Source organism: Erpetoichthys calabaricus, chromosome 8, assembly GCF_900747795.2.
Source record: "Erpetoichthys calabaricus chromosome 8, fErpCal1.3, whole genome shotgun sequence".
Classification (NCBI taxonomy): domain Eukaryota; kingdom Metazoa; phylum Chordata; class Cladistia; order Polypteriformes; family Polypteridae; genus Erpetoichthys; species Erpetoichthys calabaricus.
Genome location: NC_041401.2, coordinates 43,241,659 through 43,264,507, shown reverse-complemented (window position 1 = coordinate 43,264,507; position 22,849 = coordinate 43,241,659). Strand labels below are relative to the sequence as shown.

Genomic DNA, 22,849 nt, shown 5'->3' with positions numbered 1-22,849 from the left:
TGCAAGCCCCATAACGCTGTGCAATCACTTTTCAGCTCTGTATAGAGAAAAGTATGCGTTGTGTTAGAATAGCCGTCTGACTACAATATTATTATTGACAAATACAAAAACGCATTTTCAATCAGATCTGACATGGCATTTTTGAGAATTTGTGGTATTTAGTTTTTCTATTATACAGGGTTTTTTTTTTAAAACCCCTAAATGTATATTGAAATGTCCTCTTTTTAGTGGACTGACCTAGATGTACTATTCTACACAATTTCAGCATTTTAACTAAACGTAAAATAGTGTTTTTGTTGATGAGTGAGTGAGCGAATGAGTCAGTCTGGCCACCTTTGATTTTTCATTACCTGTAAGCCGTAATCGGCAAAATGAAAAGAAATAAATGCTTGAAATATATCACTCTGTGTGTAATGAATCTATATAATATATGAGTTTCACTTTTGAATTGAATTACTGAAACAAATTAACTTTTCGATGATATTCTAATTCATTGAGATGTACCTGTATATATGTGTATATAGCATCTTTGTTTGGAAAATAGAAATAATGGATTTAAATATAAACAAATTTGATGCCAAACATGGTAGACTGCTGTGATAGAGAAATTGTTGAATATGCTTTTATAAGTTAACTCTGAAATTTTTTGAATGTATTTCATATCAAAGGAAAAATAAATTAGGTGCTTATCTGTGTACTTTTACTTTAGGCTTATCAGTTGTGTGACATAAATGGTAAGGCTCTGTATTAAAGTGGACTTTGTTTTATTACTTTTCATAGTACCTGAGAGTGAAAGCTTTTATTCTGTAAAATCTGGTGTTGAAAGGCTACAACATGGTTGTATTTTTAAAATGTTTCTTGATGTTTTATGTGTATACAAATTTTGTAAACACTGTTTACATAATGTTACTATGAATTTTGTCATGTTTACTTGTAACATTCTGATAATTTATTTTAACTCAATTTTAATAACATTATTTCCTCTTTCTTTTCAATTGTACAAAGGCAGCAGAACAGCAAACCACAAGTGAAGAGGTAAGTGCCTCAGGACAAACCGCTTTGTTTTGGTATGTGAGAGCAAATCATTAGGAAAGTCTTTCATAATTGACCTGTAGTACTGAACTAATTAAACCTCTGCCCACTGAAGATTGACACTAAATCTCCAGTAATGGCTTAAGTAGCTTTGCTAGGAACCACTCATCAAGTACAATAAATATCAAAACCTGGTATATTCTAAATCTGGTTACTTATGTTTTATGTCCTGTTTTTGTGTTTCAATATTTTGTTGTTAGGTTTGTGCTTGTATTTCTTATCAACAAAAAAAAATCTGAAAATAATAGTGTAATTACAAATGCAATTTTGTGCTGTTTTCTTTTTTGAAAACCATTGTCTTGGATATGAGATGTGTGCCAAAAATCTAAAAATGGGCTTTCTACATAATCTGGATGGCACAGTGGAGCAGTGGTAGTGCTGCTGGCTTGCATTAAGGAGACTGTCCCAGGAGTTCCCTGTGTGGAGTTTAAATGTTCTCCCCATGTCTATGTGGGTTTCCTCCTGGTGCTCCAGTATCCTCCCATATTCAAAAGACATGCAGGTTAGGTGATTTGGAATTGCTAAATGGCCTTTGTGTGTGTTCAACCTGTTTTGGGCTGGTGTCCTGTCCAGGCGGTGTTCCTTCTTATTGTTCATGCTTAATATATCAAATTTGTGCTTAATCATCTTTCAACCCTATGACTTTATGATTTGTCATTGGGTCCAAGTTTTGCTATTAGAAATATTTTTTTGAATTTCTGTAATGTAAGTTATATATACTGACATAGTTTTGTGTCAGTTCAGTTCCATATATTGAAAATAACTTTATTTGAGCAATTACATAATTATTTTATTGCTTGGGTAATTAATGTAAAAAGAAAGATGCTCATAAGTAATATACACTATATTATAGTAGATCTAATTATGTGGAAAAAAGTGTTGTTAATGCATTTTTTATATATGTTTCAAAGACTGTATAATAATGAAATGTTTAAACTTTCAGTTCCCTTTTTTTGCATGAGGGTCACATTTGCATCATGGACCTGGACAAACCTGGACATTCATGTATCGTCAGTAATATTTTTGAGCTCACTGTGGGGCATTCCCAGGCTAGGTCTGCCCTGGGAGTTCTCCCAGTGGATCTTGCCTTGTATGCCACCTTTAGGTGCTATCAAGGGCAATCCTACCTTCATTCCCTGTTATACCTCAATTTCTTCCTTCTCATTCCACAAACACAATGATTGTACTCCACTTTTCCATCTTCTTGAGCTCCTCACACTGTCAAGTAGAGTGAGCCCACCACTGGGCCTTGTACAGGAACTTAATTTTAGCCACATGTTCTCATGTCTTCATATGTTCTCGTTCTTTTAATACATAGCTAGAGCTCATGACATTAGGTGAGGATCGGATATAGTTGAAGTATTTGTTAAGTTATTTATGGCATTATTTAAGAGAAAGTTCACCCTCTTTGACACTTGCCAGGGCTGTCATGGTGACTTAAAAATTACAATGCCTTTCTGTTTAAACAATGAATTGTTTCATATTTTAAGGTACCACTGTTAGCTTTGCAAGGAAGATATTCTTAAAAAAATTCTTACTCATGTGAACTTGTAAAATATTATGTTATGTCTAAATAATTTTGTTAGATTGTACTGTATATTCAAGATGATTCATTTTTACAGTGGACCAGCTCTACACCCTTAGCAGAGTCCTGGAGGGTGCATGGGAGTTCGCCCAACCAGTCTACATGTGTTTTGTGGACTTGGAAAAGGCGTTCGACCGTGTTCCTTGGGGGATCCTGTGGGGGGTGCTCCGGGAGTATGGAGTACCGGACCCCCTGATAAGGGCTGTTCGGTCCCTGTACAACCGGTGTCAGAGCTTGGTCCGCATTGCCGGCAGTAAGTCGAACCCGTTTCCAGTGAGAGTTGGACTCCGCCAGGGCTGCCCTTTGTCACCGATTCTGTTCATAACTTTTATGGATAGAATTTCTAGGCGCAGCCAGGGCGTTGAGGGGGTCCGGTTTGGTGGGCTCAGGATTGGGTCACTGCTTTTTGCAGATGATGTTGTCCTGTTTGCTTCATCAGGCCGTGATCTTCAGCTCTCTCTGGATCGGTTCGCAGCTGAGTGTGAAGCGGCTGGGATGGGAATCAGCACCTCCAAATCCGAGACCATGGTCCTCAGCCGGAGAAGGGTGGAGTGCCCTCTCAGGGTTGGGAGCGAGATCCTGCCTCAAGTGGAGGAATTCAAGTATCTCGGGGTCTTGTTCACGAGTGAGGGAAGAATGGAGCGTGAGATCGACAGGCGGATCGGTGCAGCGTCCGCAGTTATGCGGGCTCTGCATCGGTCTGTCGTGGTGAAAATGGAGCTGAGCCATAAGGCAAAGCTCTCAATTTACCGGTCAATCTATGTTCCTACCCTCACCTATGGTCATGAGCTATGGGTAGTGACCGAAAGAACGAGATCGCGAATACAAGCGGCTGAAATGAGTTTCCTTCACAGGGTGTCTGGGCTCTCCCTTAAAGATAGGGTGAGAAGCTCAGTCATCCGGGAGGGGCTCAGAGTAGAGCCGCTGCTCCTCCACATCGAGAGGAGTCAGATGAGGTGGCTCGGGCATCTGATCAGGATGCCTCCTGGACGCCTCCCTGGGGAGGTGTTCCGGGCACGTCCAACCGGGAGGAGGCCCCGGGGAAGACCCAGGACACGCTGGAGGGACTATGTCTCCCGGCTGGCCTGGGAACGCCTCGGGATTCTCCCGGAAGAGCTAGAAGAAGTGGCCGGGGAGAGGGAAGTCTGGGCATCTCTGCTCAAGCTGCTGCCCCCGCGACCCGACCTCGGATAAGCGGAAGAGAATGGATGGATGGATTATTTTAAATTGTTCCCTTTAATTATTGTTTGCTTTTTTAATCTACATATTTTATTTGCTTTTTGCTTTTGTTTCGTGGGAAGACTTCATATACCAAATTTTCAAAATGATACTAAGTAATCAGAAAAATCCCTGTTTTGTTTTTTATCCCTCTGTTCAACATTAGGATTTTGCAAAAGATCGATATGGCCAGCCGGCAATGGTTCAGTCACAGCAAAAACCAGGTCAGTAGTTATGCTTAATTTAGATTATTTTGTTTAGTGTTTTTTGATCAAATGTTCTGTAATATCTGAAATCCTGCAAAGTCAAACTGCTATTATATCATAATTATGTTTATTTATCCATCAGTCCAGAATAGTGAATGTATGATATTAACTATATTGTATTCATAAGATGCACAGTGATCTCTCTGTTTTTCATTTTGTTTTACTAGTTACCAGCCTTGATTACAATTAGATTTGATCTGGCTTCTGGCTTGTCAATGATAGTAGCCTCTAGAAATCAGATAAATTGATATTAAATTTACTAATAATCTGCAGTCAACGCAAACCCAGGCACTAGATCATCTCGACTGCCTATTGAATGTGCTCCAAATTTAGGAGGGATTACAAAGAGGACCAGGAGGACGCCTTATCTCTGCAGCACCTGGTAACGTAAGAGACAATGAGAAAATTAAACCCAGACGTATTAAATACTCCCATTATCAGCTTTGTGCACTGCAACTGCACACACCTAAGCAGCTGATTTTCAAGGTTTTGCAAGAGTTCTTTGTCCGAGCACAGGGAAGGTGTCCTGCTGGCACAAAAATAAAAGCTAAGTGAACAGGATTCACAACTAGCCTGCGATCCATTGTAATGGGAATTGTTTTATCGCTTTCAAATAAGGTGGATGAATTTTATGCTCTCATAGTGAGTCACAGTGCATACAGGTACAGTAGCATTTTGTATTTTACGTAGCGCTGGCTTAAACCTGGTATACTTGACACCTTTAAAATGCTAGACGAATTTCATCTTATTCATGCAGAAAGAGAGTGGGCGCAGTGTGGAAAAAAGACATGAGGGGGACTGGTCATCTTTTTGAATGAGGAATGTTATAAAAGGGAGTGCATTACAGTTAAATCTACAGTTTATAATTCAGACCATGATATTTGTCCATGGAGATAAGTTGCAAGGTTCTTATTAATGTTTATATTCCTCTGTCTTCAAATGGAGACTCTGCACCAAAAATGATTCACTCTGTCACCAACACTTTAATGATGACTAATTCTGATCCTGCAGTTATAATATGTGGTGAATTTGGAAAGAACAATGACAGACATCCATTAGTTTTTGTTATGTGCCATTTAGAGAAATAACAAGCTGGACCTGCTCTATCCATATATAAGATATGCCTTTAAGTGTAAACTTCTGGCACCTTTCTGCAGATCTGACCACAACCTGATTCATCCAATTTCCAGCTATAAGCCTATTAGAAAGACAACCTGTAAACACCAGGATAGTAAAGAAATGGAGCCCTGATGCAGTAGTGGCTCTTAATGACTGCTCCCAAATGACAGAATGGGAAATATGAGTCACATGTGGATGAGTTTGATGGACTCTTATCACTGCATTAAATACTATATTACATTTTGTGTCAACACTGTGGTACTCACAAAGACAGTGTTTTGCTTTCCAAACAGAAAGCCCTGGATTAGTAAGGAGCTGATAAGTCTCCTGAATGAGAAAGAGAGAGCATTTAAATCCAGTGACAAAGAAGCTCTGAATGATGTACAGTGAGTGTGAAGGAAAAGAAGCTTACAGAGCTAAAATAAAATAGAAACACACTTAGAATAACATGATGGATGTCCGGAATAACAAGGCATAATTACTGGACTCAAATAATCCAGGGCTCAGGTGCTAGAAGCCAATACTATGAACCATTTTTTAAATACAGTAAAACCTCAATTATCCATCAAGGGTCGGGACCAAGATAGAAAAGATAGATAACAGAACAGCAACTTTAAAAATTTATATACAGTAGATTAGTTTAGCGAATAGTCTTTTATTTACAAAGCAAAATTTTATTAACAAAATATAGTTTTAACATAATTAATTAATTCTTATAATATTGTAATGACCAGTGTATTAAGAAAACTCAGTGGTACTGAAGTTTTCTATGTTTTACTTAGAGTCTTTATTCCGTAACAAACTGTGCCCTGTCTTATACCCCTTAATATGGGTTATGGAGCACATCTCCAAAACAATAAGAGAAGGCTTTCCCTTCCAATCAGTTTATCTCCTTCCATTAACATTCTTTTTGTTTTTATCTCTATATCGCAAACACTCCTGCTTATTGACTCCCCACTCCTACTCAGAACTTCCTTATGCCGCACCTTCCTTTTTCTTCTAACTTCTCCTGTCACTCAGCTCCTAAGAGGCGTGTCTACCCCTTATGGAACAGAAGCTCTTCACCTAGTCCCATCACTTACAGCATTCATTCCACCCTTTCTGCTCCTGTGCAGTGCATCATAAGGGGCCTGCGCGTCAATATATTAACAAAACATAATATAACAGAATTTAAAAAGAAAATTACAATACAGAACAGCATTAGTACAGAATAACGTTACCATCAGTGATTTCCATTTTCAACACATTTTCAATTTTGCTGGCATCATGCTTTATATCGTTCACTGTTCTTCCTTTTCCATAAATCAAAGCAATACTTGAAACACTTTCACCATTTCATAAATGTTTAATAATTTCACTTTCTGTGATAATTCCAACACCACACGCATACATTTATCGGCCATAACAATGTATAGTAGATTAATTATAACAAAAGAGAAAGTTACAAGGCACTATTAAAACTGAAGGTACGTAACTGACACTGTAGTACTGGGGAAGAACAAACACTATCCATATTACTAACCGAGAATGCTAAACCGGATGGACGCAGGGACATCCGGCCATGGGCCGTAGCCGCAAAAAGACGTACTGCGCAGGCGCCCCAAGAAATGAGGCGCCGCGAGAGGCGGACAAGACCACAGAAAAAAGGAGTGAGCACAGAAAAAAGGAGTCAAACACAGGCGACGCACACAGCGCCGCACGAGCAAAACACCCTGCCCCCAAACACACACACACACACAAGCAACGGACGGGACACACACAAAGAGGACGATTCAACAAGCCCCTGGCACACAAAAAAAAAGAGCCCGCAAACCCCCCCCCACACACACACACAAGCAACGGATGGGACACACACAAAGAGGAGGATTTAATCCCATTGCACACGAAACGGGACGCACACAAAGAGGAGGATTCAACAAGCCACAAGCACACAAAAAAAAAAAGCTGCGAGCACCACACAAAGCCCATTGGACACGAAACGGGACAGACTACGGACATAGCACACGAAACGTACACAAAAACGACGATTCAGACCCACGACCACAGTAACATAAATAACAAATGACACACAAAGCCCCATTTCTAAATGAACCGTCCGTATTAAACATACGTCATCTCAACACGTTCACAATATGCAGCATAGGTAGATCTTATTACAATGAGGCACTATTAACCGTTCAACCGCAGAAAAGGCTCCATATTAACAGTGAGTGCGATCCTCCTTATTACTTATCCATATTTCTCACGCTCAAGAACAAACAAGTCATGAATTCACGATCACAGGTACAAAACGATACCGCTCGGATAACGGGACCAAACACAATTCACACTATGCAGCATAGGTGGATCTCATTACAATAAGGCACTATTAACCGTTCAACCGCAGAAAAGGCTCCATATTAACAGTGAGTGCAATACTCCTTATTACTTATCCATATTTCTAGAAGAAAAAATGTCTCGGCTCCAAAAACGCAAAGCTCAACTAAAGCTTCTAACTAACGATGTACCTAAAAGTAAAAACTTTATGAACTGCATTTGATCCTACAATAGTTCATTTGCTTTTGCATCTACTGGAGTAAATATCAGGCCACCAAAAGGCAATGGCCCATACTGCTTTCGCATATGTGCACAAATACTGCATCGCATTGGAACAGTGCACCCTGAAACAAATCAACAACGCAAATATGCACAAATCTACATCCTAGATCCACATGACGCAATCTATCAATCAAAGTGCTGCATCGCAACAGGCACGGATTCAAAACGAAACACCTCCCGTCTCAGACATACGTTAACGGCAAGGAAGGCTACAACGGACTTCTCACACAGCACAAGCAAATCGATTACAGCTCCAAAACAACACGTCCCAAATACTACACATGCAACAACGCGCCTCTCAAACGGCACAAGCAAAACATACACCAGGAAAAATTCATTCGGATTAATGAATGTCATTTGCAATCATTGTCATTCAGTTCACTTCCCTGAAGAAACAACTGGCAATACAAGTAATACATTTACACGTTGTTGTCAAAAGGGTCAAATTAGACTGCCTCCTTTACATTCATATCCTGAATATCTACAGAAGCTTCTAACTAACGATGTACCTGAAAGTGAAATCTTTATCAACTGCATTAGATCCTACAAATCGGTATCCACTATGAACATTAACGGTGGCACTGCACGTGACATCTGTCTTGCAAAAATGTTAATTATTGATGAATGTACAATGGCATACAGTCACTTACTCAACACCATTCATAAACTTCTAGAAACGTTTAGGAATAATAATATTCGCTTTGGAGGAAAGGTACTTTTATTTGGAGGAGATTTTAGACAGTGCTTAGCTATTCTTCCACATGCCATTCGCTCAGCTATTGTTCAGTGCACCTTAAAATACGCAGACAATTGGCATTGCTTTCAAAAGATACAGTTAGTAAAAAAGATACGATGTTCAGAACCATATCATAACAATTGCTTATTACAACTGGGAGATGGTACACTCACCAATACAGATGGACTTCACCCAGATATTAGTACAATTCCTCAAGCCTTTATCTGCGACGACTTAGTTACAGACAGATTTGGAACAGCAATCTCATTAGACCAAATGCCCCTTTTAACACAACGCACTATATTATGTCCAAAAAATATTAATGTGGAAAACATAAATACCCAAGTCATTCCATTACTTCCTGGAGAGACACAACTCTTTCTAAGCTCTGACAAATTTGACTCTGATCACAACAATAACCATCTTCATTGACATTACAAGTTCTGACCTGGAATTACCTTTTACACTTAAACGGCGTGTACAAAGAAATTTTACAATAAACCTTTACACTGTGCCACACACTTTATTGTTTGCTTTCTATTTGCATCATCTACACCTTCACACTATTCTATATCTCATTCATACATCACGCTCTTTGTCATTCCCAACACCAGGGGTTGGCGAGCGAAGCGAGCAGGGGGCGGAGCGCCCTAGTATGCTAACAAGGGAAAGTTGTTCCAATATTCATAGCTCACAGCGTACAGGTTAACGCTGGCATATGCAATGTTTTTTTTTTTTTTTTTTTTTGCCCCTGATGGTTAATCGAGTGATGGATAATCAAGGTTTCACTGTAGATTTTCACACCCACAATCACCTTCTTCCAATGACCAGTCCCCTCATACCATCCTTAATGCATCTACAACTGCTACTGCTTCAACTGGATAACCAGTGAGACAGGTCCACTTCTGATCATCAGTATGAGCTGTCCATAACTGAAGACCAAGTGAGGAGACCACTGAAGACACTACACACAGGAAAAGACGTAGAACCACATAGAGCTAGTCCTCAGATTCTTAAGATCCAGAAAGTGCTGCTGTTGTGAAAAACATTCTACATTGTTCCTGTTCTAATGAGGCAGGCACCTCTTCACTTGATGACTAAAGACAAATAGCACTCACATCTCACCTCATGAAGACCTTTGAAAGGCTGGTCCTGCACTATGTGAGTAATCTTATGGTAGATGACATGGACCCTACAGTTTGCTTTTCAGACAAAGATTGGAGTAGAGGATGCAATTATCTGCTCCACAAGGCTTATTCTCACCTGGGCAAAGCCAGCAGCACTGTGAGGATTGTGTATTTTATATTTTCACAGTGCCTTCATTCAGTTATCCCTGTTAAGGGATACACTTAGATATATGCAAGGATGAGCCTATGGTGTCCTGGATAGTGAATGTTTGGCAGACTGTAGCTTATAAGGCTCAAGGACTCTTTTTCTGATGTGGATGTGTGCAACTCTGGAACACCACAGGGAACAGTCCTGTCACCTTTTCTCGTTACACTTCAGATTGTAACATTTCATCAGATCATGCAATTTTCAGAAATTCTCAGATGATTCTGCACTTATGGGGTTTGTTGGTAAGGAGGATGAGACAGAATACAATGAATTAGAAGGTGAACTTTTTTTCTTGTTGCAGAAAGAATTGTCTGCAGCATAACATCGATAAAACTAAGGAAATGGTTATTGACTTTTGCTGCAGGAGAGAGCATCTTTGTCTGGTCACTATTCAAGGAGTAGATGTAGAGGTGGTTCAAACCTATAAGTACTTGGGTGTCCACATCAGTGACAGGTTGGACTGGTCTCATAACACAGTCTAACTATATAAGAAAGGGCAGAGTGGGCCCTTTCTTTTTAGGAGACTTTGCTCCTTTAATGTGGATAATGACATCTTTTACATATTCTACAAAACTGCTATGGCTAGTGCAGTTTTCTACACTGTAGTGTGCTGGGCCATTAACATGACTTCAGGACAGGCCCACCAAATCAACAAACTAATTAAAAGGTTAAGCTCAGTTATAGGATGCATTTTGAATCCCCTGGAAGTAGTAGCAAAGCATTAAACAAATTATCATAGAACAAAACTGATGGCCATTATAAACAGTGTTGGACATACTCTTTCTGACCAAATAACACTGATGACTTTCAGCAAACAAATTATTCACCACATGTGTGTGTGGAAACACTACTGGGGCTCATTTATATGGAAATTCACCAGAAATATACCTGCATAATTTTTCACTGTGACTGTAACTGCCAAGTTGGGCATTTTTAATTTTATCATATTTACATTTGTTCCCTACAGTTGTGCTAAATACAACACAACACATTATTTGAACTGAGATGCCTAACTTTTTTACATGAAAATGTACTTGTTGAAGATATCTTGTGGTTGATCTTAAGATATAAGGAGAAATATTAAACTTTATGAAAAATAAAGTGATGAATGCAGTGATTTCATCTTGTAAATTTTCACACATTTTTACAAACTAAATATTTTTGCATGTAAAATACAATGAAGAGATTTTTCTTTTGTATACCACATAAATCAGGTTTCCAAGAAACAGTCCTTGGCCATCTCCAAGGTTGGTTATTATTGCTAGGACAAGAGTAACACTGAATTGGATGAGTGGATATGAAACTAAATGTAAAAACACAAATAAGTTAAATGTTCAAACCTGTGTTTTGAAAGTCCTGCTTCCTACAGTAGATGCAAAAATGTATTTAGTTATTTTGACTGTTGACTGTTCAGCTTTGTAATGTGACTGAAACATTTAAATTTGTGTGTTCTTTTAAAATTTTAATACATAGTAACCTATCCATATGAATGTTGTATTATGCTAAAGTTTTTCAGTTAATGTATTGAAGAGTCAAGGATTTATTCCTTTATTTATATGGAAGCATATTCATTTGCTGCCTCTTGAGACTCGGGAGTGTTGCACAGAGTACACTAACTAGCAGAGATTCTAAAGCTGGTGAATTCCAGCTTTGTAGTTTTACATTTGGTCCTGTAAAAGTCTGGTGCACTCTCCATGATGAGTTCCTACAGTACCTTGTACCCAGTACAACAACTACATTAAAAAATAAGTTGGTATATGGCTTTAAAGGAAAACAACCATTTTTGTTCTATGAGTAAACCTTAATACTAAATTAGTTTATTAGAGGTCCATTTGCTCATTTCAGAGGCACCTGAAGTTTAACAATAATGTCAATTTACTGGTGCTCATTTAAGGTGAACTATGAAAATGATGCATAAAACAACATTTTTGAGAAAAGTATTATTCATGAGTGAAATTATTGTTTTGCTACTTTTTATTGTATTGTTTATGTAATATCATTAATACTTCTTTTTTTAATACAGACAGGGTTTTAGTACGTATTCAGGATCTGACACCCGAAAAAGCTGACCAGCTTGTGTGGGTGCGCGCAAGGATTCACACCAGCAGAGCTAAAGGTAAAAAAAACATGCCGAGTGCTATTTTTGACATACTAGTTGTTACCACATCAATGTGAGTAAGCTGTGTGCTTTTCAGAATGTGTGTATTTTTCTCAGATGTGATTCATTATTACCTTTATTCTAGTATACTTCTGCAAGGCATGTATGTATATCCTGCTTCATACAATTATACAGATAAAGGTAGATTTTAAGTGTAAGTGCAAACAAGTATACTTCTTTAACCTGTTGTTTTGAAAAGCAGTGCATCTGCTTTGCTGGTTTCAGTAAGATACCCAGCCAAATGCAGTTATTTCCTTTTTTGAAAGACCACGAGACATGTTTGATAATCTGTCCTTTTCCATTGTACAAAATGATGTACAGTAATCCCTCGCTATATCGCGCTTCGCCTTTCGCGGCTTCACTCCATCGCGGATTTTATATGTAAGCATATTTAAATGTATATCGCGGATTTTTCGCTGCTTCGCGGGTTTCTGCGGACAATGGGTCTTTTAATTTCTGGTACATGCTTCCTCAGTTGGTTTGCCCAGTTGATTTCATACAAGGGACGCTATTGGCAGATGGCTGAGAAGCTACCCAGCTTACATTTCTCTTTCTCTTGCGCTGACTTTCTCTGATCCTGAAGTAGGGGGATTGAGCAGGGGGGCTGTTCGCACACCTAGACGATGCGGATGCTCGTCTAAAAATGCTGAAAGATTATCTTCATGTTGCTATCTTTTGTGCAGCTGCACGGTGCTTCGCATACTTAAAAGCTTTAAGGGCACGTATTGATTTTTGCTTGAAAAACAAACTCTGTCTCTCTCTCTCTCTCTCTCTTTGTCTGCTCCTGACGGAGGGGGTGTGAGCTGCCGCCTTCAACAGCTTTGTGCCGCGGTGCTTCGCATACTTAAGCCAAACAGCCCTATTGATTTGTTTGCCAGAGATTGTTTTCTCTATCTATGTGACATTCTGTGCTCCTGACACGCACTCCTTTGAAAAGGAAGATAAGTTTGGATTCTTTTAATTGTGAGACAGAACTGTCATCTCTGTCTTGTCATGGAGCACAGTTTAAACTTTTGAAAAAGAGACAAATGTTTGTTTGCAGTGTTTGAATAACGTTCCTGTCTCTCTACAACCTCCTGTGTTTCTGCGCAAATCTGTGACCCAAGCATGACAATATAAAAATAACCATATAAACATATGGTTTCTACTTCGCGGATTTTCTTATTTCGCGAGTGGCTCTGGAACGCAACCCCCGCGATGGAGGAGGGATTACTGTATTTACTTAATGAAAAACTAATCTGAATTGGTAAATCAGATGAACTGTACCTCAAATGCATTTAAAACACCTTGTAAAAATGTAGTGTAATGAGTCCAATTTTTATTCTAAAGATAATAAATTGACCCTGCAATCCTTAATGTAACTGTGCAATTGCTTGCTTGGCAAGTCTTTCGTTGTTATCAAGTTGTGTTAGCCTTAAATGTAGAATATGTTAGTCTATGATTTGTAGTTTTATTTTCATACTGTTCTAACTTGATTAATACACATTTTATTTTTAACAATAGAAGCTAGGCTCCAGTAGTATTTTAGAGTATTTAAGCAGCTGTTGCTTCTTTTTTTATTTATATTTTGCTCAGGAGCAAATGCATGTAAAAAGAATTCATCATAAACCCTTATCACACACGCAGGAATCTCAGAAATTCATTAGTAAACCGTAAAGCCAAGGGCATGTGTGAACCCAGCTATTTCCTCACGTCAATATAGTATAATTCCTGAGAACTGTATGTATAAAGGCTTTCTGGTATCATTATGGTTCTACTGATTTTTCATATTTTGTATAGCATTGTTAATGTTTTACATGCACCTCTGTCACTTGTATACTATTATACAAAACATACATTACTTTGAAAACATATTTGACTGCTTTCTGATGTCAGTCCTTTATTTTTGTATATTTGTCACAGTGAATGGCTTTAGATCATTATGCAAAACTTAATATTTGATAATGTGGCAACCAAATTAAACATGCAACACCATTTTCAAATTGATACTTAATATATTTAAGTAATAAAATTGTCCAACACCTGCATTGCCCATGTGAAGAAGCTATTGTCCCTTGGTTATTCACTCAAATAGCTGACTAAAATTAATTGATGAGTAATTCAGCTGACTGAACTGCTGCCAGCTTTGTAGAATCTAAACCTAACCATATATTCCCTTGCCATGAAAGAAGTGGTCATCACCGCAAGGTTTGTAGATGCCTCAATTAAAGAAAATTCCAGAAGCAAAATTGGGCTATGCAGCAGTACAGTGATCCAAAACACAAAGCAAGTGTACAAATGAATGGCTCAGAAGAAACAAATTTAAAGTTTTGATATGACCTAATCAAAATCTTAACTCTAATAGAGTTTCTATGGCAGGACCTAAAATGAGTAGTTCATGCTGGAAGACCTATCAATATATTTGAATTAAAGCAGTTCTGCAAATGGTAAAATTCTACCACAACAATGTGAAAGATCAAATAAAAAGTATTTCCTAAAATGATTGCTGGTGAAGGTGCTGCAACAAAGTATTGAAACTATGGGGACAGTTACTTTTTCATATGAATGATAGAGTGTTGGATAACCTAAATAAAATGTAATGATTTAAAAACAAAAATGTGTGTGTGCGCTCAGTTTTCCTTTCTCTAAAATTGTATTTTTGTCTAAATGTCTTAGACCATTCATTGTGTAAAATATATAAAAAGTGAGGGGGATATTGGGAAGAGAGCAAATACTTTTTCACAGCACCTTGTAATTATGGAAAATAAAAACACTTAATTTTCTTGAGCGAAAAAACTTTATATTTGTAACTTTTGTAAAGCTGTAAATTTATTTTGCCTTGAAGCCGAGCCCTACCAACAAAAAATTTTGTTATGTGTATGCATAATGACAATAAAGAATTCAATATAATTTGTTTGACCTTTTGACTACCAACGCAGCTTGTACAGTGAGACATTGCAACTTGCCAAGCACATGAATGTTCATTAGGTGCATTTTTTTACACAACAAGATCCAAGTGAAACAAAGCTGTATCAGGTCACCTGTAGAAAGGCTTATTTCAAAATGCAGGTCACAACAAGACGACAGCCACACTGAATCAGTTTTCAGTGCTTTAGTAATAAAGTATGTAAGAGGGCCATTGTCATGTTGCAGGCAGGCTTATCATGTGCCAGCATTGCTAGATGCTGTAGATTAAGTCATTCCATTGTGTCCTGACGGCAGGCATAATTTTGGTAGATAGACAGAAAGGATAATCATCCTAAGATTTGGTAAGTTTGGACTGACTATACCAGAGTAGCATTGATGCATCAGTCTGGTGTGTCTGAGAGGTCATATCAAGCATCTTTGCTGCTACTAAAACTATAGGCAGATAGAATTTCTGTATCAGTGACAGAGCAAAGCAATCAAGTAGAGGCCACCTAATCAATCTCCAAGAAATCACACTATACAGCAGGACAATGATGGCCCATTCACACAGCTACTGTGGTCACAACCATCCAAATGAATTCTGTTTTGCAGTTGCTGCCTTGGTCTGTCTTTCTTGTTGACCTTTAGCCCAATAGAGCAATTTTAGAATACCCTGAGCCTCCCACTAGCCAATGTCCAGCAACTTCACCAGGGCCTTCTGCATACATGGGTTAACATTACTTATCTGTAGATTCAAAGACTCATTGGCTTTTTGTGCCAGAGTGTTGAACAGTGGTTACAAGAGGTATTTGCACAAGTTACAGAAGTAAGTTTCGTTGTTGTGCAGTTTTATTTTCCTGTTTATATCAGTTATTATTGTTTCAGCACTGAAGGTTGAAATTTCAGTCCAACAAAGAGTCATCATTATATATTTGTCTAGAAAACAGCTAACTGTTGATGCGACCAGACTAGTATTCTTTAAACAAATGCAACATGAGGTGTGACTATTGCAGGGCATTCTTAGACTCCATACTCTGAATGACAAGGAGATTCCACACTCAGAATGACCAGCAGACACACCAAAATTCCAGTAACATTGGATTTAATACAGTAAAAAAAAAGGCCTCTTAGGCTGGATTTATACTTCATGCGACGCATGCTGCAGAGGACTCTCCTGCTATGCAAGCGTTGTACTGTTTATACAGGTGCTGGTCATAAAATTAGAATATCATGACAAAATTGATTTATTTCAGTAATTCCATTCAAAAAGTGAAACTTGTATATTAGATTCATTCATTACACACAGACTGATGTATTTCAAATGTTTATTTCTTTTAATGTTGATGATTATAACTGACAACTAATGAAAGTCCCAAATTCAGTATCTCGGAAAATTAGAATATCAATTAAGACCAATGCAAAAAAAGGATTTTTAGAAATGTTGGCCAACTGAAAGGTATGAACATGAAAAGTACGAGCTTGTACAGCACTCAATATTTAGTTGGAGCTCCTTTGGCCTGGATTACAGCAGCAATGCGGCGTGGCATGGAGTCGATCAGTCTGTGGCACTGCTCAGGTGTTATGAGAGCCCATGTTGCTCTGATAGTGGCCTTCAGCTCTTCTGAATTGTTGGGTCTGGCGTATTGCATCTTCCTCTTCACAATACCCCATAGATTTTCTATGGGGTTAAGGTCAGGCGAGTTTGCTGGCCAATCAAGAACAGGGATACCATGGTATATACCATGGTCCTTAAACCAGGTACTGGTAGCTTTGGCACTGTGTGCAGGTGCCAGGTCCTGTTGGAAAATGAAATCTGCATCTCCATAAAGTTCGTCAGCAGCAGGAAGCATGAAGTGTTCTAAAACTTCCTGGTAGACGGCTGCGTTGACCTTGTACCTCAGAAAACACAATGGACCAACACCAGCAGATGACATGGCACCCCAAACCATCACTGACTGTGGAAACTTTACACTGAACCTCACGCAACGTGGATTCTGTGCCTCTCCTCTCTTCCTCCAGACTCTGGGACCTTGATTTCCAAAGGAAATGCAAAATTTACCTTCATCAGAGAACATAACTTTGGACCACTCAGCAGCAGTCCAGTCCTTTTGGTCTTTAGCCCAGGCGAGACGCTTCTGATGCTGTCTCTTGTTCAAGAGTGGCTTGACACAAGGAATGCGACAGCTGAAACCCATGTCTTGCATACGTCTGTGCGTGGTGGTTCTTGAAGCACTGACTCCAGCTGCAGTCCACTCTTTGTGAATCTCCCCCACATTTTTGAATGGGTTTTGTTTCACAATCCTGTCCAGGGTGCGGTTATCCCTATTGCTTGTACACTTTTTTCTACCACATCTTGTCCTTCCCTTCGCCTCTCTATTAATATGCTTGGATACAGACCTCTGTGAACAGCCAGCCTCTTTAGCAATGACCTTTTGTGTCTTGCCCTCCTTGTGCAAGGTGTCAATGGTCGTCTTTTGGACAACTGTCAAGTCAGCAGTCTTCCACATGATTATGTAGCCTACAGAACTAGACTGAGAGACCATTTAAAGGCTTTTGCAGGTGTTTTGAGTTAATTAGCTGATTAGAGTATGGCACCAGGTGTCTTCAATATTGAACCTTTTCACAATATTCTAATTTTCCGAGATACTGAATTTGTGACTTTCATTAGTTGTCAGTTATAATTATCAACATTAAAAGAAATAAACATTTGAAATACATTACTCTGTGTGTAATGAATGAATCTAATATACAAGTTTCACTTTTTGAATGGAATTACTGAAATAAATCAACTTTGTCATGATATTCTAATTTTATGACCAACACCTGTACTTGCATGCGTAATTTACGTAAATCTGGAGGAATCCACCAGGTGGCAGTGCGAGATATTATCACGGGGAGAACAGAACAGGTTCGGCTTTGCTGTGTTGTGAATTGCCTGGAACACCCATTAAATTCCGATGACACCTTACCGCAATATCTCTGAAAAGGACGTTTAATGATTAAATCCATCAGTCCAGGGATTTGTCCATTTCAGCTAGTATTGGGCATGAAGCTGAAACAATCCCTGGACGAGGCATCAGATCATCGCAAGGTGAATACAAGTAGACACATACATGCTGGCGTCATTTTAGTGTAACCAAATCTGCATATTTTTGGAAGGAAACCGGAGCACACTGTGGAAACCCAGCAGGAAAACATGCAAACTGTAGGCAGGGAATATCAGCGACGTGACTCCCTGCAAGACAGCAGCGCTAATGCTCCGCCACTGTGTCACCCCCATGTGTGTCATTATTAGCAGTATTCATTATTTAAACGAAATTACCGATTTATCTGTAAAATGTAACATACATAATTCAATGCATTTCATCATGAAAGTGATATCAAGTATAAATCTAAGGATTCTAAATGTGCAGAGAGTTGGAATATCATACAATTAATTTGCTCAGTGTGGCGATCTATTGCTGTTTGCTGTCAGTACCGGAGGAAGCCCTAGAAAAGAAGATGGCACAGAAGACGGTATGTGAGACTTTTAAAACGTATCGTGTCATTACGATCGGGAATATGCAACGCTTGAATATAAAAGCGCCACGAATGCATTTGTATGTCAGCATTTTGCTTCACAACTTCGAACCATTCATCAAACATTGAAGTGCGCACACCAGTCTCGTAGGATCCGCAGAGCAGCTTTCTGTCACATGTAGATAGTAAACAGAGACTCTGACATCACATTCCAACTTTTAGCACACTGCGCCCCCTGACTTTTTGCTGGTACTGCAACTCGCACACGCGTCGCGTTAATTTCTGAGGACCTGCTCAGAGGATGTATCAAATGAACGCTGGGAACATGTGGCAGCTATGATGCGGGCGCATACGCGTTCTGAGCGTGAAGTATAAATGAGCCCTTAGGGGTGCAGGGCACAAGTTTACATAAACAAATACAATAAAGCCCAAGCCACTTCACAGCCTTATTCCACAATACATGATAATTCATCCCCAGCCTACATTTCTCCTCCTTTTTCTTTTCACACTAGTAGTACTATCATTTCTTTCTCTTCTTCCTCCACCTCTTTGCTGAAAGGGCAACACAAGACCACTACCGGGTTCATGACTGATTTGACACCAGTTCTTGCATGTCATCAAAGGCCCCTTGTGAAGCATGCATTCATCTTCTCAAAGGGCCAGATGCACTTATATTTGGCTGGAACATAGCCATGGTGTCCTGGCAATACTCAAGTGATCTGGAGGACTAATTGGTGGTTGCATAACATATTCTAGCCACCCTTAGTACATTATCTGAGATGGTATTGCCAATTCCCAAATGTCCCCTTGGCACTTGGTTCAGGAACTGTTCCAACCCAGCTCCCAGATGGCACAATAAAAGTACAGTGCACCTCTGTCCTTCACATTGGTCATAGACATTTTGCTCACCTTTTAGGATCTCTGCCTATGTACTTGAGAATTTCGCATGACACATGTCAATCTGGAAAATTACTTGATCACCCTGATGTGTAAACAATCCAGTCCAAGTACATCCCTTAGATAGTTAAACAAGGAAATTCTTGGATTACTGTATACGTTTGAATCAATCTGTTAACTGTAAGCGGCTTATAAAGCTATAATTTGTTGTTTTCATTATTTGAAAGCTGAAGTGAATTGTTGGTGCAATTTGACAAATAGTTTACTAGAGCAGATTCTTTGTATTGAGGTGTTACATTTCTTAATGTGTTTTCTTTTGACTTGTGAAGTTAAAAAATAAGGGGAGCCTAACAGCTGCAGTTTGTCTTATTTTCCAGGAAAACAGTGTTTCTTAGTTCTGCGTCACCAGCAGTTCAATGTGCAAGCCCTGGTAGCTGTGGGAGATCGTGCAAGTAAACAGATGGTGAAATTCGCTGCCAAGTGAGTAAGGATAAAACATTGTATCCTGTTGTCTAAATGAACAATTGTGGGAATACCTGAAATTTGGTGGTTGTGTCCATTTTCACACATTCAATAAGGCCTGTGAAGTTTACAGAGAAAATCTGGAACAAAATGCTAGCTTTACCCCCAGCAAGGATTCTTTCAAAATGTTATTTTTTAATTAGAAAAAAAAAAGCATTAAAGACTTTTAAAATTCTCAGTAAAAATATTCCTACAATGTGTAGTTTGCATGCTTGAAAGTTTTAGAAACATTGTATTTAACTGGTAATTAATTTAGTTTTAAAGCATGTGTTTAAATGTAAAAAGTAAAACCTTTTTTTTTTTTTTTTTGTGGTGGATAGTGTTGTTTATGTAAGATGAAAATGCAACTAACGTTTTGCTTCTGGCAATGTCTATGTCATAGGTACATACCATTACCACCATTTTTAAAAGTTATTGTTTTCTTCTTTCCCACCTCTGTGTGGGGTCAAAGTGCTTGATCAACCTTCTTCATACAGCTCAGCCCTGCACCTCCTCCTCAGTCAAGACACTTTTCCTTCATATCTACTTTTACTTTATCCATTAACCTTGCCTTTGGTGTCCCTCGCTTTCTTTCTCTTCCCCATTACTTCCATTTCCATCACTGTTTTGCCCATGCATTCATTGTGTCTCTTCATCACTTCAATCTACTTTCCTACACTTTCTTAGATGTCTCACACTTTTGTTGTATCTCTGATTGTCTCATTTCTCATTATGTCCTTTTTTGGACATCCATCTCAGCATTCTCATTTCTGCCACATTAACAACTTCTCTTGTGCTCCTTTCCATGTCTCAGCGCTGGTCATCACTGGTCTTATGGTTGTCTTAAAAACTTTACCTTCAACATTTGCCTTAATTCTTCTCTCACACAATACCTCTGATATCTTCTTCCAAATTATCCATCCACATTGCACTATATAGGTTATTTTTGCATCTCATGGGCTGATCTTAAATATTTAAATTTATCCACTCTTTTCATTAGCCCTGCCTGCAGACTAACTTCAGAATCCTGATCATCATTAAATCTTGTATATTCTGTCGTCTTCTTATTTATTTTCAATCCTTTATCTTACAAAGCCCTTCTCCATTCTTCCAACTTCCTCTCCACTTCCTCTTTTATGGTGCTATACAAAACAATGTCATCATCAAAAAGCATACACCAGTGGGGATTGTTGATTTTTTTTTTTTTTTTTGATTTTTTTTTTTTTTATATCCCATGACTTAATACATCCATAACCAGATCAAAGAGGTAAAGACTTAATGAAGATCCCTGGTACACACATACTTTAATCTTGTCTGTTACTCCAACACTACTTTAAACCCGTGTCCTCACTCCCTTATACACATCCTGGACAATCCTCACATACTTCTGTGTAGGCCTGGGTAAAAATATTGATTTTCTGATACTTCATTATTTTTCTTTTAACAATTCGGTTTTAAAATCTCAAGATCGATCTAGTGGATTTCTATCCTGCTCTATTACTATATGTAGATTTTTGCTTATTTTCGTTTTTGGTGTCTGATCCAGTAGATGTCGCTAATGTGCCTGTTAAGGCTTTCTGCAAAAAAAGAGCTGTACTGCTTGTGCTTTGCAGAGTGGCATGTCCCCCTTACCTGAAGTCAGCATCTTCAACACTGAACGAAGATGAGCAAAAACCTACATATAGTACTTTGCACAAACTGGCATGTCCTACTTAACTGAAATTAGTGTCTTCAACATTTAAATTAGATGTGTGGACTTACTATGAATTCAAACAATGCGTTGATAAAGTACAGATGGATAAAAGCAAAGCCATATATAAGCTGTGCAATTCAGAATTTACGCATTGTGGTAACACAACAAATTTGAGAAATCAGCTATCCCAGCATTACCCAGAAACGTTCACTTAGTCGACATCCAAACTAGTAGAGCCTAAACAATCTACACTGTAGACAACGTTTAACTCCAAGCTTAGTTTGCCTCATTCACAAAATATAACAATCTGTAGCAGTCACATGTCATTACATAAACATGACTGGGTGCCTGTGGTGGATATGTTGCAGATAAGCATGCTGCATGCCAGTCACACTGGGAGCAACATTGCTACCAATACTAGTATGCAGAGCTGCTGAGATACTGGCAGTTGTTCCAAAAATCTTTCAAACATCTCTAATGCGCTGTTTCTTTGCGTAACCACAACAGTCTAAAGTTTGTGTGTTCTCAAGTGTGTTAAACATTTCTTCTCTTTTAGTACGTGGCTATGGTAGCTTTACTGCTATGGTGTAAAATGTTTGCAATGCACCTCACCCGGCTGAGCAAGCGGGCAATTGTTGGAAAGTTCAGAGCAGCATGTGATCCCGAAGTGAGCATGTGCACAATGCAGTTTGTGTAAAGTAGGTTTAAAAGCTGTACGACCTAGATCATGTTAGCAGAGTTGTCATTCATGGTGGCTGTTTTGTCTTTTATGTTCTGTTCATCTAGTACCACTGTCAACAAACCTCAGCACTAGATCCTCATTTTTAAATACTCCCTTTTTTTTTGTCTGAGGAGGAAGTGTGAGGAAACATTTTCGAGACTGATTAATGCAACTGTTACATGGGAGCAACTGTATGTAGAATTTGTAGAATTACAAATCTTCCCACTGTATGTTTAATTTCGACTAATTCAAGATGTGTTTAAAATTTCGTCCAATAGGGGAATAAATTTGGCTAATAGGTTACTGAATAACAAGTTATTTCAGAAGCAATATTTATTTATTTATTTGTTTGTTTGTTTTTTTACTAATATTATTGGCTAGATGATATAGGTATTTTATCAAGTAGATGCCACTACATTTTAGTAAAATAAGGAGTCTCATAATATGTGTGGACTTTGATGTGGCAATAGACATGTTTGCTAAATTATGGTGAATTTTAAGTGAGTGCAGTGCTGTGAAAAATTT

The 22,849-nt window shown here is 38.6% G+C and overlaps 1 protein-coding gene across 1 annotated transcript in view; it reads left to right on the top strand.

The window, feature by feature from the left end:
• The window catches only part of dars1 (aspartyl-tRNA synthetase 1), a 76,797-nt gene that overhangs the window by 21,489 nt on the left and 32,459 nt on the right, over positions 1 to 22,849 (top strand). The window contains exons 3-6 of the mRNA XM_028806500.2: positions 1,006 to 1,035; positions 4,062 to 4,119; positions 11,973 to 12,065; positions 19,787 to 19,889. Of these exons, the coding sequence (XP_028662333.1) occupies positions 1,006 to 1,035; positions 4,062 to 4,119; positions 11,973 to 12,065; positions 19,787 to 19,889 (284 nt within the window). The remainder of the gene's footprint in view (positions 1 to 1,005; positions 1,036 to 4,061; positions 4,120 to 11,972; positions 12,066 to 19,786; positions 19,890 to 22,849) is intronic.